The sequence below is a fragment of the Myotis myotis genome, unplaced genomic scaffold, assembly GCF_014108235.1.
Source record: "Myotis myotis isolate mMyoMyo1 unplaced genomic scaffold, mMyoMyo1.p scaffold_m19_p_46, whole genome shotgun sequence".
NCBI lineage: Eukaryota > Metazoa > Chordata > Mammalia > Chiroptera > Vespertilionidae > Myotis > Myotis myotis.
Window position 1 is genome coordinate 1,053,885 of NW_023416353.1, and position 19,540 is coordinate 1,073,424.

The following is a 19,540-nucleotide window of genomic DNA, read 5'->3' on the forward strand; positions in this document are numbered from 1 at the left end:
ACAAAGTAGAAATTGCATACTACTGATATACTATTGTCAAAGACACTAGTATGACAATGTTTTATAAGCATCTTTACTATTCATAAATTAAGTAGGTACCAGTGTTACTAAATACAAAGCTTAGGCATTAAAAATGCAAGTTACTCATTGTTTTGGAAGCATACTTCAGTGTTATGGTGTTTTTAATTTTGTTGAATGATAAATTTAGCTTGATCATCTGATTTGAAGCCAGTGTTTCTGTTTCTTTCACTGTTTGCTGGCAACTTTTGGCACAACCCAGGGCTATAGTAGGAAAAGCTGTAATAGGAAAAGAAAACAAGCAAGGTTGTATTGCTTTGTTCTGGAATCAGAAAAGTTAAAACTTTAATAATTAAGGGAAATAGATGTTAGATACTGCCAAGTGGGTCTCATTGTTGCTGAGCATATACCTGCTAACAATAATCCCAAATTTTAGAAGTTACCTAATTGGAGGGAGAAATCCATGTTACATTTTAGTGAACCAGATTGATAACAAATATATGTCTAGGCCTTTTTTTTTTCTTTCTGGAATCACATTATAGATATCTATGGAAGTACAGTTTTGTGCATATCCTCACACCATAATTTAACCATTTTTTTTAAACAGAAAGCATTTTGACCATTTTTTTAAAGAAGCAAAGTTATTTTAATTCACAAGCATTACTGTTTATTGAATAGAAATATAATAAAACATTGAGATGAAAACAGTGGGGAGAAAATAAGTGCACTCACTACCTAGGTGACTTACTCCTTCAAAGCTGCCTCAGTGCTCCTCAGCCCGATTCGTGCCTCCTTAATGTCTAATACCACATTTCCTAGACCTTCGAGGTTATTTGGCATTATTAAATTATGAATCATAAAACAGTTTCATGGGCATCCTTACTTTATAATAAAAACTTTATTAAAAAGTTTCAGGGAAAAATAAATGTAGCCCAATTAAGTTTTTATCAATATCTATGAATTAAAATACTGTAATTAAAAACTATACAATGCAGTTTAATAACTTTTATGTTTTAGAAGGCATTTTACCTGATGTCACATAGATATATGTTGGTTACTCCAGACGACAAAGAAAAAAGTTGAGAGACTTCAGAATTTTTTTATTTATACACACTTGACCATCCAAATTTAAGGGAAGAAAACATAGGTCGCTGGGATAGGGAGGCAAGATTCCAGGTACCATGGTGGTCAACAGTAGTCTGAGGGATAAATCAAAATATTTGATCGTTGGTAGTTTGAATGTCTGCTACCTAATCTAGTCATGATTGAATTGAAGGTAAGAATTCTCTGGAATCATGCTGTCCAATAGAAATATAATTTGGCCTACATACGTGTAATTTTAAATTTTCTAGTAACCACATTAAACAAAAGGAAACAAGTGAAATTGCCTTCAATAATATATTTAATCCAGTAAATCCAAAATATTCAATGAGTAATCAATATTTTTAAAAAGTTAAAAAATGTTTTACATTTTTGTGTGCTAAGTCTGAAATTCAGTGTGTATTACACTTAAAGCACAACTCAATTTGGACTTAGTCACATTTCAGGTTCTCAGTAGCTGTGTGTGGCTAATGACTATTGGAAAGTGTATCTTTAGAACATCTAGGCTTTATGTGCCCATGACATTGAGAAAAAAAACTTGCCTCGTATCTAATGTAAAATATTAAGTTACAGATTTTAGAGGATACCTATATATGTGCTGGCCAAGTAAGCCTCTAATCTAGGTTAGTTTGGGGACTAGCCATTTGCATGATAAGGATGAATAGTTTTTGTTTAGTTTAATCACCATTTGGTAAAATATTAATGAATTTCTGTACTTTTTCTGTAGGTGCAATTCTTTTGCCTATGGTCAAGCATATTCTGCCACATATAAATTCTATAAAGATTTTATGTAATATACAGAAAAATAGTTTTATTTTTATGATCTGTACATCAGTTGCTAGAAATCTGTGATTATATATTCTGAACTTTAAATAAAATAATAATGGATACCTTACTCTCTTTTTTTTAATATATTTTTATTGATTTCAGAGAGGAAGGGAGAGGGAGAGAGAGAGAAACATCAATGATGACAGAGAATCATTGATCGGCTGCCTCCTGCACGCCCCCTACTGGGGATCGAGCCCGAAATCAGTGCATGTGCCCTTGACTGGAATCGAACCTGGGACCCTTCAGTCAGCAGGCCGACGCTCTATCCACTGAGCCAAACCAGCTAGGGCATACCTTACTCTTTCTAATATTAAATTACTTTAAATAATTGGGACTGACATAATCTGATTTGTGTTTTCTTTTGTATTTTAAGGATATGGAATATTATCTTGTAAAATGGAAAGGATGGCCAGATTCTACAAATACTTGGGAACCTTTGCAAAATCTCAAGTGCCCGTTACTACTTCAGCAATTCTCTAATGACAAGCATAATTATTTATCTCAGGTAAAGAAAGGCAAAGCAATAACTCTAGACAATAACAAAGCTTTGAAACCTGCCATTGCTGAATACATTGTAAAGAAGGCTAAACAAAGGATAGCTCTGCAAAGATGGCAAGATGAACTCAACAGAAGAAAAAATCATACAGGAATGATTTTTGTTGAAAATACTGTTGACTTAGAGGGCCCACCTTCAGACTTCTACTACATTAATGAATACAAACCTACTCCTGGAATCAGCTTAGTAAATGAAGCTACCTTTGGTTGTTCATGCACAGATTGCTTCTTTGAGAAATGTTGTCCTGCTGAAGCTGGAGTTCTTTTGGCTTATAATAAAAACCAGCAAATTAAAATCCCACCTGGTACCCCTATTTATGAATGCAACTCAAGATGCCAGTGTGGACCCGATTGTCCCAATAGGATTGTACAGAAAGGCACACAGTATTCACTTTGCATCTTTCGAACTAGCAATGGCTGTGGCTGGGGTGTAAAAACCCTTGTGAAGATTAAAAGAATGAGTTTTGTCATGGAATATGTTGGAGAGGTACGTTCAACTTATCACACAGCAAATAATGTGTGTGAACGGTTTACACTTTTAAAAAGTTTCCTTTTTATCTCAGGAACAAATATTTGATAAATTTTGATATCATTTGCAAATATGCAGAAATTTTACATTTAAAAGAAGGGTCCACAGTTGTTTGGAATTGGATCACTAGCATAGTTATAAATATAAACTTGAATAAACAAAAATATATATGTACATTGACAAATGAAATACAGTCATCTTTCAACAAATACCCATTTATATGTATTTGACATTTGTCAATGTAAGTGACATTTGTAAAGTTTAAAATATGACAACTATTTTTACACTAATTTCTAAGAAGAAAATGAAATCTAAATACATGCTGACTTTGAAACTTTTAAGTTATAATTTACTGCATTCATTTGACCAAATAATAAATTTATTTTTATACATATAATGTGTATATATGCAGAAGTATTATTTCCCATGTGCCACTTACTATTCTAAGCACCCTATATAGTAACACATTAATTCTCTCAACTCTGAGGTAGTGGTATCATCTCCATTGTTACAGGCAAGGAAACTGAGGCACAGAGAAATTAAGTACCTTGCTTTAAAATCAGTGCACTTCACCACTGCTACACTTCCTCAAACTGAATGGTGGGTTAAGCTGTGACTAGAAAAATATGAGTATGACTGCATATCTGGGCTGTCAAATCTGGTATTTTAAAAGTTGTTTGGAATTGGATCACCTGATTTTGAGATTAAATTGGATCCCTATATTGATTTTCATATTTTTAGACAATGTCAGATTATTATAAATCACTATTTAGGATACTAAATCTTTTATAATTCAATTATTCTCTTTTTTTGGCTTAATAAGCACAGCAGCTAAATTTGGTTGACATTATATATCACCACAGACTTTTTTTTTTTTTTTGGAGCCTTGGTTTTGAATCCTGACTCTTCTTTACTGCTGTGTGACCTTGGGCATGGTACTTAATTTCATTGATTTTGAGAGAGAGTGGGAGGGAGGGAGAGAGACTGAGAGAGAGATACATCGATGTGAGAGATACATCGATTGGTTGCCTCCCTCACACATGCTGACATGACCGGAGATAGAGCCTGCAACCAAGATACATGCCCTTGACCAGAATCAAACCCACCACCCTTCATTCCGTGGGCCAACGTTCTAACTAACCATTGAGCAACCAGCTAGGGCAGTGGTCCTCAAACTGCGGCTTGCGAGCCACATGCGGCTCTTTGGCCCCTTGAGTTTGGCTCTTCCACAAAATACCACGTCCGGGCGTACACGTACAGTGCGATTGTAACTTCGTGGCCCATGCACAGAAGTCGGTATTTTGTGGAAGAGCCACACTCAGTGGGGCCAAAGAGCCGCATGTGGCTCATGAGCCGCAGTTTGCTGACCACTGAAGGGTGACATATTTTGTTTCTTAAGCTGAGCATGTAGTAAAGCTGTGTTGTTAAGAGCAGAACTGTAAGTGATTGTTTTGAGCTGCCGAATTTCATAAAAAACAACCTATTCTTATAAAATGAAACTTTCTATACAATTGACTGCAAATTTAACATACCTTCTCTCCTATATTTTTAATAAATTTCCCTTTGTAACTGCACACAGGTTAGTTATAGGAAAAATATCCCTTTAGAGCACATATACTTGTAAACTTAGTGCTTTGCATTCTGTTATATCCTACAAAGAGCTATAGTTATGTCGGTTTTTGAACATCTCAATAGATTAGAATGAAAGTAGTACATGGTTTCAGCTTCATTGTTAAATGGTCCTAATTCCTATTTAAACAGTTATAATTCTTTGTACCATCATTTCTATTCCCTTTGTTTTCCTGCCTTTTTTTGTCTAGCTCTTCTAGAGTCATTTGTGTGAATGTATATTTTCATGACACTTTATTTTTAAACGTTGTAGACACTACTATGTTAATTAATAGATTTATGGATCAGAGTTTCTTCACTTCAGCAGTATCTATATAATATAGTTTTTTAATTTTTAGGTAATCACAAGTGAAGAAGCTGAAAGACGGGGGCAGTTATATGACAACAAAGGAATCACATATCTCTTTGATCTGGATTATGAATCTGATGAATTCACAGTGGATGCAGCTCGATATGGAAATGTGTCTCATTTTGTGAATCACAGTGTAAGAAATACGGAAAGTATAGACAGAACTAATTAGTACTGTGTTTAATGGTTTTCCATAGTTGAGAGAATAATTAACTTTGAACCAAAGACCCTTTTAATATTTCCAAAGTATTTTAGTACAAGGGCTTCTTCTATTAAGGCATGGGATTATCACTGTATTAGAAAAATTCATTTGGAAAATTCAGAATGCAAATACCATGCATTTTGCAAGTCTTTACATATGTTACTTCACTTAAACTTTCCAACAACTTTATAAGATAGTTATTATCCTCATAGAGGAGGAAATTAATGAGCAGAGGAGTTAAAAGGTAGGAAGTAGAAAGTTTAAGAAACACATACAATTATATAGAGGTTAACGCTAAATTTTTGGATATATAACTAAAGATAGTTGTATTCTCTTAAAATGTAAACGTTAACATTTTTATAAGATTTACAAATTTGTAGAGTGTTGAAATAGTATTTAGGGCTAGTTTTCTAAATTATAAGTTAGTATTTTTTTTTAAGGAGAGAACGATGATTTTTATTTTTTAAAATATATTTTATTGATTTTTAAAAAAATATATTTTATTGATTTTTTTACAGAGAGGAAGGGAGAGGGATAGAGAGTTAGAAACATCGATGAGAGAGAAACATCGATCAGCTGCCTCCTGCACACCCCCTACTGTGGATGTGCCCGCAACCAAGGTACATGCCCTTGACCGGAATCGAACCTGGGACCCTTGAGTCCGCAGGCTGACGCTCTATCCACTGAGCAAACCGGTTAGAGCTAAGTTAGTATTCTTAAGTATTAGTCTTGTGAGATTGACTTCTCCATTTTATAGATTGCAAGGAAATGTATCTCAGAGAGTAAGTTATATAGCTGACCATATAAGGAAGTAGACCGTGTTAAACTTTTGATGGATTTTACACCAAGAAGCTAATTTATGACTAATAATGAAATGCCAGAGACCTTCTGACTCCCTTCTTTTCTGACTTAAATTTTTACTTTAATTTTGTTCTTAATAATAAATTTGAGATACTCCATATCTCCAATATTACATATTCCAGAATTTAGTGTAGAGTTCTCAATATAATCAAACAATTCCAAGCAAGAGTTTAAGTAATGAAACCCCATGCAATATGAAATTTGAGTTCTACAGTACTGACTTGATTTAGTAAATGCAGTTCCAATTCTTTAAATATGCCTTACTGAGTGAGATATTAACAGGTGAACTGATAATGTTATCTGGGATTTGCAGTAACATTTTCCAGAAAAATTAAAAAGTCAGGAATAGATGAAACAAGATTGCAAAAATGTTGATAGTTTTTGAAGCTGCATAGTGTATTCATGTGGACTTATATTATTTTCTCTAGTTTAATGTATGTCTGAAGTTTTCTATAAGTTTGAAAACAGTATTTTTACATATTCCTATCTCAGAGACCTCTAAATAATCAATTTCCAGGACATCTTAAAAAAGCAAATACTCTGGGCAACAAAAAATTTTATATGAATGTAGAAGAGTTCATTCACGTAATTTTTACTTAAATGGGTTCTAACATTCTTTTTTAGTGTGACCCAAATCTTCAGGTGTTCAATGTTTTCATTGATAACCTCGATACTCGTCTTCCCCGAATAGCATTATTTTCCACGAGAACCATAAATGCTGGAGAAGAACTCACTTTTGATTATCAAATGAAAGGTATGATTTTCAAGTACAGTTTTGTTGGTGTTAAGTTGTTTTAGTATGAAGAATCTGTTCAAGAATAGGAAAAGACTAGATCATCTGAACCAATATTAAAGATGAAAACATTGAGGCTATAAGTTTGTCTTTTTACTCAAGGTCTCAAAGCTAAAACTGGAATCCAGGTCTGCCTGACCATGAGCTGAGTAATGTTATTTCTTCTACATCACATTGCCAACTGCTTTTTTCAGAATTTCCATTATGGAAGCCTACTTATTTTAACATCCTTTCTCAGTACTACTCGTATTTAAAAAATTGTAAGCCTACATTTCTGAATCTTTACTAAGAGATGAATTTTTTTTCTTTTTCTTTTGTTTTTTGAGATGGATATTCTTAGTAAAGAAAATTGAAAGATTGAAAATTGATTTAAATCACACATGAACTTATTCCATTCCTACTGGAATTTGGCTTTTTAAAAGAACATTTAATTCTATTTACTTTATTGTGATACTATAAGTGATTTCTTTCCATTGTTTTTCTAAGCATGATGGCTTTTACATATTGTTACTACTTGATTTTATTTATGGCTCTTAAATAATGTATGAAAATGAATAATTGTGTATTGGATTTTCCCAGAAAGTTTCATCATTTCAGAAATCAATTCTCATAAATATGGACTAATAACATAAACTTTACCTCTTATTAGCCTATACCATCCTTTCAAGACAATTCATAATGATTTTTCTCTGAATATTCACATTATTTAACGCTGAAAATTTGAAACTCATTCTGAATTGTCTTAACTATCTTTCTCCTGTATTTCTTTCTCTACATATTCAGGTTCTGGAGATATATCTTCAGACTCTATTGACTACGGCCCAGCCAAAAAGAGAGTCAGAACTGTGTGCAAATGTGGAGCTGTGACTTGCAGAGGTTACCTCAACTGAATTTTCAGGAAATAGAGCTGAGGATAAATGTAGTTTTGTTTTTTTCTAATGTTAACATTTTTAAAAATAAATATTTGGGACTCTTTTCATATTATGAAGATGATATTCTATGTTAATTTACGATTCCTGTTTCAAACTATTGGCCAAAATGCATCATTGATGCTTCTGAAGAGAGGAACACAAGGCCACATAGACCAATTTGAAATATACCTAATTAGTGGTTAGATACCAAACAAGAAAGGAAAACTACTACAGGTCAGCATATACATACTTAAGAAGTCTGTGTGAACAGAGAAATGCCTTCTTCGGTGTTTAAGTGTTAAACTGATAATGTCACGATCACTAAGATCAAACATTCAATTTGCCATATACCTTGAATTTAGAGAACTAGTAAAGTTCTATTTTTGTTATTATGTTGTCATTCTTGTTTACCTATTTATTACTATAAATATTGTACTTGTATTGGAGACAAATAGGTGAGACTGAATTATACCCTGTTTTCTACTTCTTTCATTAAAACATATCTTAATGATACTGAAATTTAAGGTCTAAAATTAAATGTGAAAAAATTACAGCTTTATTTCATATTTTGAAGCAATTTAGACCATTATTTGAAGGGTATATGTTTGAACCACAATCCTATAGAATAAAAATCTCCCAAAAGCTCTAAAATTCTAGAATAGTTGACCATTAATGCCTCTTGGAAATGACACAGCACTGGGACCAGGAGGTTTTTGTTGGAGTATCAGACACGGGAAATGGGGTGCTTTCAGGGTCCTTTTCAAAGACATGAATTGGAGATTCATGTGAGTACTTCTGGTCCAAACAGTAAAACAAGATACTCCTGAGAGCAGCTGTACTTAATATAACATCAACATACACTTTCTGAGTATCAGGCTGTTTTGAACATTTCCTTTCTACCAAATTTAACTATTTTTATATTTCCTGCAAGCTCTTCTTTAAAAGTAATCTATATTTTGAACTGATACCTATTTTATATGTGAGTTTTTAAAATGTGACAAAGCTAAACTTGGCTTGGCCAAAGTGTGTGCCTGAATTATGAGACCATTTATTACTTGAACTGTGAAGACTGAAATGGAATATATTCATTGTTGGTTTTGTTTATTTTCCTGAATAGTAAAACCTCAAAACTATGTTTTCATCTCTTTCTGATTCTGGGTTTTCTAATCTGGGTTTTCTTTGTGATTCTGGGTTTTCTAATCATGGTGTTCAACATAAAAGTAAAGGCAGCAAATAAGTCTAGCTCTCGGTATTTCTAAGCTCATTGCCCTAGGCTTTAATGGCCTAAAATAAGCTTTAGTAAAATTGAACTGACTTCAAGAATGCAGCATTTCAAATATTTTTTTTTCAAAAAATATTTGTATTTAAAATATCTTCTTAATCCCTAACCTCTTTTTTGGGAGAAGCTACTTTTCATTATTATATTGTTATTATGACTTTGCTCTTTCATAATACAGGGTAAATTGTTTACATGTTTAGAACTTCAGAGTATATTTGCTAACCAAAATTTGCAGAAGGTGTGAAAAAAAAATACTGACATGGTATCAGTGTTGAGAGAGCATCATTGATTTTACAGGTTGCTCCCCTTGGCCAAGCATTCTTTGAATTATAATTGGTAAGTTTAAAGATGTGATTTTCATTTTTTAAAAGTCTGTTTCATTGCCTACTTAATCTTGTCTTTTTGTGTTAAAAATATAAAACAGGAGGGCAAAAGGAAAATGGCTATTTTCAGTCAACTGTATTGTTATTAATAGAAATTTAATGGGCCTTTGAGATTTTAATTACCTGTGTTACCCTTACGTTATTAAAAAGCTGAACTTTAGTAGAAAAATCAACATTTAGCTTCTTTACATTAGTTTCCTAAGTTGTCATAATTTTTTCTCTCAATATAAAGCAAATAAATATTCAGTGATAATATTTAGATCAAGTTTAAACTGTCAGTTAATCCACTGTAGAAGTACTATTAATACCATTGTTTTCGGTTTCTGCATATGAAGATTGTGATACACAATTGGTAATCTCAGGATTTTTCCATATATGCAAAATCTATACAGCACTTATTTTTCTTATATTTCAATAGTTTTTCTTTAGCAAATAAATGTAGACATTTGATTTTCTATTTATCATGGGTTAGCTTTGTTTCTGAATATTTTACTGTCTTTCCCAGGCTACAAAAAGGATAGAAAAATACTGATGTATTCCTGACTACCTGCTGTTGAGGTTAACCAAAGGTTTATATACCATTCCTTTCAATGTTAGATTTCTTTTTAAAAAGTTTATCGTTGTCATGGTTCGTGCATTTGGATATTAAAGTATAATTTTACACTTAGCATAATGTGAATGGATATTTCTCAAAATTGTTTGAGCATTATTATCACCAGGTATTTAAACTAGTTTCATTAAATACTGCCTAGAACTGCAAAGGAATTTTAGAATTAGAGCTAAGAAATATTCCTTGAGCAAGTCTTAGGCCTTTATTTTATGTACTCATAAATCTATGAGTTTGGTGTTGTCACCCCTATAGTACACCAAAGGAAGTAGGTTTAGACTGATTAAGTAATATTAACATCCCCAAGATCACCCAGTAAACTATACCTATATTTAATTAACATCTTCAGGCATACTTTTTAAAAAAAAAATAAATTTCTACTATGAGTTTAGACAAACTTCTAAGCCTTGGATTCATCTCTAAGGCAAATGGGGCTCCACTGGATTTCTTCTGTGACGTATCTTGGCATTTTGAAACTTTTTTGCCTTTCTAGTACTTTATAGTTCTTGGAGTAAAAAATCAAGTAGTCACTATAAATAATCCTGTTCACTGTTATTCTCTTTTTGAGGGGCCTTATTGCATAGTGATTAAGAGCATGGACTTTGTGGCCTGAATTGCCTGTATTTGAGTCCTGGCTTCAACCTTTACTAGCTATGTAAACCAGCCTCTCTGTGCCTCAGCCTCCTCATCTGTGAATAGGAATAATGAAGGTATTTACATACTTCAAAGGGTGTTGTGAGGATTAAAGGAGTTAATACACAGTGTGTGAAAGAATTAAGCATTATCACAGAGTAAGCACCATATGTATTAGCTGTAATTATTCTGTACCTTAAGTACAGTATATAAACCTGTACTGATGTTTAAATTACAGGTTTATACAGTGACGCTTGAGCAACACAGGTTTGAACTTGGGGGTCCCATGTTCAAGGGTCAACTGTATAAAGCTGTACTTTAACATCTTTTGTGATCACTACAAGTATTTTGATCAAAACTGTTCTAGTGCTCTTAGTCCTTAAATTCATTTATTCGGCATTTATTATGCCAGACTCACATATAAAACAATAAAAACTTGGCAGTATATACTGTTACATGGATGGTGTGATTTTAAAATGCTGACTAAGAATATATTCAGAATAATGTTTACAGGCAAGTTTTGAACACCCCCTCCCCTCTTGGATCACAAGCTACACTATTAAGATGAAGTCTTTAAGTGTCAGCATATACAAATGTGTATATTTGATTGCATGGTTTATGAGAATGAATTATAACTAATTTTTAGAGCTATAAATAAAATATGAAGCCTCTGGGTTTCAGTGATGGACCTATTATAATTATGACCAGATATTCAACCAATGATTTGCAATCCTCATTGGTTCTTTCCAGAGACTTTATACTCACTTGGAATTTAGGAAACAGTACTCAGATGGGAGGCGGACAAAATGAAATGACTTACAGTGACTCTAATGCTGCCCCTCATATAAATCTGTAGAATGTATTTCATCCAAAGCTTAGAGCAGCAGCCAAGCTAGAAAAAATGGGTCAGTGATCCCTTAAAACCCCTTGTATCTTTCTTACTTCCTTTGCCCCAGGTTTCTTACTGTGCTCAGACCACTCCCCATGGGCATACATATTAATAAAACTTACTCCTGAATAATTTAGAATAGTCACTTCTCTAAAATCGTGACCCAACATTTCCTTAAAGACCAATCAGAAATGACCAGGCCCTTAGCCCTATCCCTTAACCACATCAGTTTCTTCCCCTCATCCCTCCTCTTGTGCCAGTTTAACTGAAATGTGAAGTCACTGTGCAGTTTTTCCCCCATGTAAATGGACGGGCAAATCTGCCCTTCTAACACAGTGATGGTGAACCTTTTGAGCTCGGCGTGTCAGCATTTTGAAAAACCCTAATATAACTCTGGTGCCGTGTCACATATAGAAATTTTTTGATATTTGCAACCATAGTAAAACAAAGATTTATATTTTTGATATTTATTTTATATATTTAAATGCCATTTAACAAAGAAAAATCAACCAAAAAAATGAGTTCGCATGTCACCTCTGACACGCGTGTCATAGGTTCGCCATCACTGCCCTAACACATACCCTTCTGGAGAAATGAGAGGGCTGGCTTCGTGGGTCCTCTCAGCCTTGCTTCCTCTGAGCACTCCCGTTTATTTCCTCTCCCACTGACTCTAAGTCTTGTAACCCTAATTAGTCTGGTGGACCCAATACTGACTGTTGATCTGTTTATCTTGCAGCGCGGTGACAATGTGTGTCATTGTTAGTGTAACTGATCTGCAAATTGTTTTAGAGACTCTACTTAAACTAGCTTTAAGTGAAATCTCTGCTTTTGCTGCCCTAATCTACAAAATGTCAGCATACCAAAGTGCTTATTAATGTTAATTAAAATGTTATTAAATACACATGTAACTGCAAAAGCATATCCTATTGGTGGACTTTAGAAAAGTTGAATGACTCACAGAACACATGTATATACTTTTGGTATTTAATTTTTTTTTTTTTTAATATCCTTTATTGATTTTTTACAGAGGGGAAGGGAGAGAGATAGTTAGAAACATCGATGAGAGAGAAACATCTATCAGCTGCCTCCTGCACATCCCCCACCGGGGACGTGCCCACAACCGAGGCACATGCCCCCAACCAGAATCAAACCTGGGACCCTTCAGTCCGCAGGCCGATGCTCCATCCACCGAGCCAAACCGGTTTTGGCAGTATTTAATTGTTTTAAGTGGTGTCACATCTTTTGAGGTAAGTTCAGGGCTGAATTTTCCTATAACCATCAGTTTATAATAATAGCCAAGTTTATTCTTTCAATTTTAAGTATTCCTAAGACCCAGGATATGATCTATCTTGGTGAGTGTCCCATATATTCTTGAAAAGCATGTATTCTATTGTTGGATTGAGTATCAATTGAATCCACTTGATGGATAGGTGCTATTCATGTCTTCTCTATCCTTGCTGATTTTCTGTAAGCTAATTGTTACTGTGAAAGGAATGCTTAAGTCCCAGCTATAATTGTGCATTGGTTTGTCTCTCCTTTCAGTTGCTTCTCCTTTGTACAGGCATACCTCATATTATTGCAAGGCAAGACCCTCCACCAGTAAAAAGGTTACAATTTGAAGGCTCGGACAATAGTTAGCATTTTATTTTTATTTTTAGCAATAAAGTATTTTTAAAGTAAGGTATGCTGGTTTTTGTTTTTTTAGACATATTGCTATTACATAATAGGTCACGGTTTAATGAAAACATAACTTTTATGTACACTAGGAAACCAGAAATGTCATGTGACTTGCTTTGTTGCAGTGGTCTGGAACTAACCTGCAATAGCTCCAAGGTATGCCTGCATATTTGTTGTTAAGTACATACACATTTCAAATTGTATCTTGGTGAACTGCACCTTTTATAGTCACTCCACCTGTCTACTGAGTAGTGTTTACATGGCATATCTTTCATCCTTTTACTTTTAACCAACCTATATCATGTGAAGTGAGTTGCTTATAGACAGCATATACTTGGGTTATGTTTTATTTTTTCCTATCTTTTCATTGGTGTGTTTAGACCATTTTAATTATTTATCTGTTTGGATTTAGTCCTCCCACATCTTATGTTTTTCCCCCCCTCTATTTTTTGTTCCTGTTTCTTCTTATTGCCTTCCTTTAGGTTATATGAGCATTTTGACTTATTAAAATTTTGACTATTACTTCTTTGTATATATAGGTTTTTTTCAGTGGTGGCTCTAGAATGAATTCTTAAGTATCTAAGAGTGAGCTTTTTCTTTTTTTAAGAACTATGCTTTCACCTGTTGCCAGCTTCTCATATAAATACTGTAAATGCTCTTGTTTAGGTAGCTCAGCTTCTGGAGTTGCGGGAATTTCAAAATCAGAGGAGCTCTGTGAATCTGCATTGGTGCTAAGAGTTAGCAACTTTCTTTCTTGAGGTATGTGTTTCCCACTGCTTACAGTGGTTGGTTCTCCAGCACTAGAAACTACATTTACATCTTCAGAGTAAGTACTCTTTGGACAAAGTACATTTTGTTCCATCTGAGAGCCAGGAAGATTCTCTTTGACTCTTGGTCTGTAGCTACCTTTATTCAAGGAAGTACTATCCCCCCTGTTTCTCTCTTGGGAAGATAACAAAACAGTGTCAGACTGGCTGTCCCAGCCTTGACTTCCTTGTTCTGAGATGTGTGTAGACTGAGAGGAATTCTGAGAAGAGATGTGAGTTGACTCGCCATCAGAGTCACTGAAAAGCTTTGGTGACTGAGAACCCCCTGCCTCTGTGGAGGAAGGGAAGTTTTCCAAACCGCAGTCTGTGTCGTCATCATTTCTTTTAAAGAATACGTCCCACTGTGGTACTTCCACATCAGTCTTTTGCTTGTGTGGAGGGCTTGGATCTCCTTGACCTGAAGCTGGGATTGGTAATTCTTCTTCACTTTCACTGTTGGATTCTTCACAGTCTATAAAGTTTGCCCAAAGAGAGGTTTTCATGCTCTCTGCTTTGATGCATCCTGTGCTTTGTCTCAGGTTTTCAGGCTGGTTTTGTGATACTACAGTCATTGGAAATACCTCAGGGTGATGAGTTTGCTGGTTTGGAACTTTGTGCCTTAAAGGTACTGGCAGAGGATCATCAAAGAGGTCATTTTCCTCCTCCTCCTCCTCCTCCTCCTCTGGGGGGACAAAACAAAAAGGGTTTAGAAGAAACACAGAATGCCAATTTGTAACATTTAGCTATGTTTTTAATTCATGGAATTGCAAATAATTGGGAGTTTACTCTTCCAAGAGCAATGAAAAGGCCCCTTATTCTTGGGATATTCTGAACAATTTACCACTCTTGAGCTTATAAAGTCAGATAGTGAATTGAGAATATAGACCTGTGTTCCCCAAATTAAGGTCACAATACCTATATTAGTGGTTTTCAAACCTGGTCGATCATCATCTGGAGAACTTTGAAAAACACAGCTTCCTATATCTCATTCCAGACCTATTGAATTCTTTAAGGGAGGACCCAATCATTTGATTTTTGCTTTTTTTTTTTAAGTTCCACAGCTGATTCTAATCATCAGCCAGGTTAGTGAAACACTCACACTAGAAGAGAGGTTTATAAATACTAGATGCTCAAGTTGGCTGATTTAATATAATGACAACAGTTCATTATTTTCTAAAGTTTTCCTGCTATAAACATTTTATTGATACCTACTTTGTGCTTGTTATGAGCTGAATGTGTTCTCCCAAAAGTCATAATTTGAAGCTCTAACCCCAATGTGATGGTATTAGAGGTAGGATGATAATTAAGTTTAGATGAGCTCCTGAGGATGAACCCAAACGATAGGATTAGTATCCTTGTGAAAGAGTCAGACAGATTTCTCAATGCCCATGTACAAAGGAAAGACCTGTGAGCACACAGTGAGAAGGCATCTGTCTACAGGCCAGGAAGAGGCATCTCACCAAGAACTGAATCTGCCAGAACCTTGATCTTGGATATAACTCTGAGCAGTAAACATCTTGTTATAGCAACCAGAGCTGCCTAGTTCACAAGGCTGTGATATATACTAGGGCAGTCGTCGCCAACCAGAGCTCCGAAAGGTTGGCGACCGCTGTACTAGGGGGAACATACAGATTTGATCAGCTTTAACCAAAATACTAAATAAACCACATGTACGGTCATGAGACTATTTTTGGTTCTAGTGCTGAATCTGGTGTTAACTTATAACTACCTACTACTTAAAAATGTAACTATTTTCCTAGTGATAAAGGATATAGCTAAAAACTGCAGTTTGCAAAGCCACTAAAAAGATGGGTCACAGAGACTGTCATCCAGCTCTCATTTTACCAATGAGGAGCTAGGCCCAGAGAAGGTATGTGAATATGCATAGGTCAAGAAACAGGTGAGCCAGTGTGGCTGAGTTGGTTGGGCATCATCCCAATCAACAAAAGGTTGCCAGTTGATTCCCAGTCAAGGCTAATATCCAGGTTGCAGGCTCAATCCCTACTAGGGGGCGTGCAGGAGGCAGTTGATTAATGTTCCTCTCTCTCTCTCTCTCCCTCTCTCCTTAAAAATCTTTTAAAAATAAAATAGATAGGCAGAGAGCCAGGTATCAAACCCAATTCCTAAAGTCCTGTGTTCTGATTAAAAATTGTTTAAACAAGCAACTATTTATCTTATCCTTTTCTAAAGGACTTAAGGTGACTGAGTTGCCTACCTATGGTATATGGAATCATCAGTCTACAAGGCATGGATTTTAAAATTTTTTAAATTTTAATCTTTATTGTTGAGATTATTACCGATGTCCCTCTTCTCCCCCCCCCCCCCCCATAGTTCCCACTACCCGGTTCCCACACCACACCAGGCCCTTGCCACCCTATTGTCTGTGTCCATAGAACTGCATACATGAATATAAGATCTTTGTCTAATCTCTTCCCACACCCCCCCACACCCTCTTCCCTCTGAGAATTGTCAGTCTGTTCTATTTCCATGCCCCTGATTCTATTCCATTCACCATTTATTCTGTTAATCAGATTTTTTACTCATTTGATATTTATTTATTTATTTATTTATTTATTTTAATTAAATCTTTATTGTTCAGATTATTACATTTGTTCCTCTTTTTCCCCCCCCATAACTCCCCTCCTCCCAGTTCCCGCCCCACCCTCCGCCCTCACTCCCCACCCACTGTCCTCATCTATAGGTGCACGATTTTTGTCCAGTCTCTTCCCGCATCTCCCACACCCCTTTCCCCCCCAAGAATAGTCAGGCCATTCCCTTTCTATGTCCCTGATTCTATTATAATCACCAGTTCATTCTGTTCATCAGATTATTTATTCACTTGATTCTTAGATTCACTTGTTGATAGATGCATATTTGTTGTTCATAATTTGTATCTTTACCTTTTTCTTCCTCTTCCTCTTCTTAAAGGATACCTTTCAGCATTTCATATAATCCTGGTTTGGTGGTGATGAACTCCTTTAGCTTTTCCTTATCTGTGAAGCTCTTTATCTGACCTTCAATTCTGAATGATAGCTTTGCTGGATAAAGTAGTCTTGGTTGTAGGTTCTTGGTATTCATCACTTTGAATATTTCTTGCCACTCCCTTCTGGCCTGCAAAGTTTCTGTTGAGAAATCAGCTGACAGTCATATGGGTATTCCCTTATAGGTAACTGAGTTTCTTTCTCTTGCTGCTTTTAAGATTCTCTCTTTATCTTTTGCTCTTGGCATTTTAATTATGATGTGTCTTGGTGTGGTCCTCTTTGGATTCCTTTTGTTTGGGGTTCTCCGCGCTTCTTGGACCTGTAAGTCCATTTCTTTCACCAGGTGGGGGAAGTTTTCTGTCATTATTTCTTCAAATAGGTTTTCAATATCTTGCTCTCTCTCATCTTCTGGCACCCCTATAATTCTGATGTTGGTACGCTTGAAGCTGTCCCAGAGGCTCCTTACACTATCCTCGCATTTTTGGATTCTTTTTTCATTTTGCTTTTCCGGTCGGGTGTTTTTTGCTTCCTCGCATTTCAAGTCATTGACTTGATTCTTGCGCTCCTCTGGTCTGCTGTCGGGAGTCTGTATAATATTCGTTATTTCAGTCCGTGTATGCTTAATTTCTAGTTGGTTCCCCAATATAACATCGAGGGTCTCATTAGTTTTCTTGTAGATCTCATTAAGTTTATCGGCGGCCTCTAAACAGTTCTTGAGAGACCTTAAAAGTGTGGTTCTGAACTCTATATCTTCCATTGACAATTTTGTCCTGTTTCTTTGTCTCCGCATTTTGTTATGCTTCCTTGGTGCACCCCCTAGTGGTCTTTGTGCGCAGTCTTATAGTTAAACCTTGATTGTTGTAGCTAATACCAGGGAGGGTTTGACCTCCAGGCCAAGTGGCTATGAGAATCAGCTGTATCAGCAGTGAGAGAACTTCTGTCCTCTAGGGAGGTGCTAATCTAGCCTTTGCCTGAGGCTATCCGGCAAATGCCTCTGTGCAGGGCTTGGGCGGGGCGGGGCGGGTAGCACAGCATCAACAGGGTGGGCCGGAGAGAGCAGTTATGGCGGCTCTCAGTCCTGTCCCCAGGGGCTCTGCCTCTCTGAGTCCCAGCACCCGCTGCAAAGCTCGGAGAGAAAGCTGCACTCGCTCTGACCGAAGCCAGACAGTCCCGCTTCTCCCGTTTGAGTCTGGGTCCCTAAAGACTCGCCTGTATCTGGAGCTCAGAGTCTGCGACTCCTTCCCAATTGAAAATGCCAACCGCGCCCTCCGCCGCCAGCCCGCTCCGCGCACTCCGCACCTCAGAATTTGACTTCAGCACTGCGCCTCCTCTGAGTGTCCGTATGCGTTTCTCTTTCCTCCTAGTTGTAGGACTTCCACTCAGCCAGCGTTCCTGTGGTTCTGGGTGATGTCCCTTCCGTTTTTTGGTTTCACTTTTGAAGTAGTTGTTCAAGGCAACAAACTCTGGCGTTAACCTGTGCCGCCATCTTGGTTCTCCTCATTTATTTATTTCTAAGCACTTAAATTTCTAAAATGTCACCCAATATAATGAGAAAATTGAAATAGACAACATATAATATTGTTCTATTATCTGTAAAACTGAGAAGTTAGAAATAACTGAAATGTATAATGACAAAGCATACAGCCATTAAACTGGCATTTTTGAATAACAAAAACTTATTTGTGTGTTTTAGAGGCCTGGTGCACGAAATCGTGCACAGGTGGGGTCCCTTGGCCTGGCTGGCAATTGAAGCCTATGGGGGGGGCTAGCTAGCTGCGGGGAAGGACCCCGGGGGGTTGGCCGACCAGCTGGGGGGAGGGGCTGCAGGAGTGCACTGACCACCAGGGGGCAGCTCCTGCGTTGAGTGTCTGCCCCCTGGTGGTCAGTACACATCATAGTGACTGGTCGACTGGTCATTCAATTGTAACAGTCGCTTAGGCTTTTATATATATAGGTATGTTTGTGTGCAATCATGTATATACAGTGATCCAAGGTGCTTTTCAGCCTGTATACAACTATACAATCTTATATTTGTTAGATCTCTTAAATACTCTCACACTACTTAGTACACAGCTCTTGCCATAAACCCCAAAGTGTCCTTCTTGTCCAGTCCAACAACTAAGAGTCTTACACAACTGGAGAACTTTAGGACACTACTCTTATACTATGATTACTACTATCTGTTCTCACTGGTGCCTACAAAATGTTGCTTTTTAAACATGTTCAATTTCCACCCCTTTGATGGATATTTATATAAATGAATAAGGAAAGAATTACTCTTTCTTCTTTAGTATAAGATATATTTCCCCCACCTTTCTGCATGTCTGATAATTTTTTATTGGATTGCCATACATCCTGAACTTGACCTTATTAAATTCTGTATATTTTTGGATTTCTAAAAATATTCTTGAGCTTTGTTCTGGCATGTGCTTAAGGGACTTGTAAAGTTTGCACTTTTTGTATATTGCTTTTTATCTTTGTAATTTTTCCCACCACTGAGATAAGGCCC

At 36.1% G+C, this 19,540-nt stretch overlaps 2 protein-coding genes across 12 annotated transcripts in view; one reads left to right on the forward strand and one right to left on the reverse strand.

Annotated features, from left to right (window-relative positions):
* SUV39H2 (suppressor of variegation 3-9 homolog 2) overlaps positions 1–10,093 on the forward strand; it is a 34,992-nt gene extending 24,899 nt beyond the window's left edge. For 2 of the 5 annotated variants that reach the window (XM_036307316.1, XM_036307319.1), the window contains 4 exons: positions 2,321–2,989; positions 4,999–5,145; positions 6,697–6,826; positions 7,649–9,307. In XM_036307316.1, the coding sequence (XP_036163209.1) occupies positions 2,321–2,989; positions 4,999–5,145; positions 6,697–6,826; positions 7,649–7,755 (1,053 nt within the window). In that variant the 3' untranslated portion in view covers positions 7,756–9,307. Of the gene's footprint in view, positions 1–2,320; positions 2,990–4,998; positions 5,146–6,696; positions 6,827–7,648; positions 9,308–9,352; positions 9,392–9,943 lie in introns of those variants that run through there. The other 3 variants (XM_036307317.1, XM_036307318.1, XM_036307320.1) reach the window with 3 other exon arrangements.
* A 3,108-nt stretch (positions 10,094–13,201) lies between these two features.
* Positions 13,202–19,540, reverse strand: part of DCLRE1C (DNA cross-link repair 1C) — a 49,957-nt gene continuing 43,618 nt past the window's right edge. For 5 of the 7 annotated variants that reach the window (XM_036307314.1, XM_036307312.1, XM_036307311.1 and 2 more), the window contains 2 exons: positions 16,500–16,502; positions 13,202–14,732 (listed from right to left, as the gene is read on the reverse strand). In XM_036307314.1, coding sequence (XP_036163207.1) covers positions 13,816–14,732; positions 16,500–16,502 — 920 coding nt within the window. In that variant the 3' untranslated portion in view covers positions 13,202–13,815. The remainder of the gene's footprint in view (positions 14,733–16,499; positions 16,503–19,540) is intronic. The other 2 variants (XM_036307310.1, XM_036307309.1) reach the window with 2 other exon arrangements.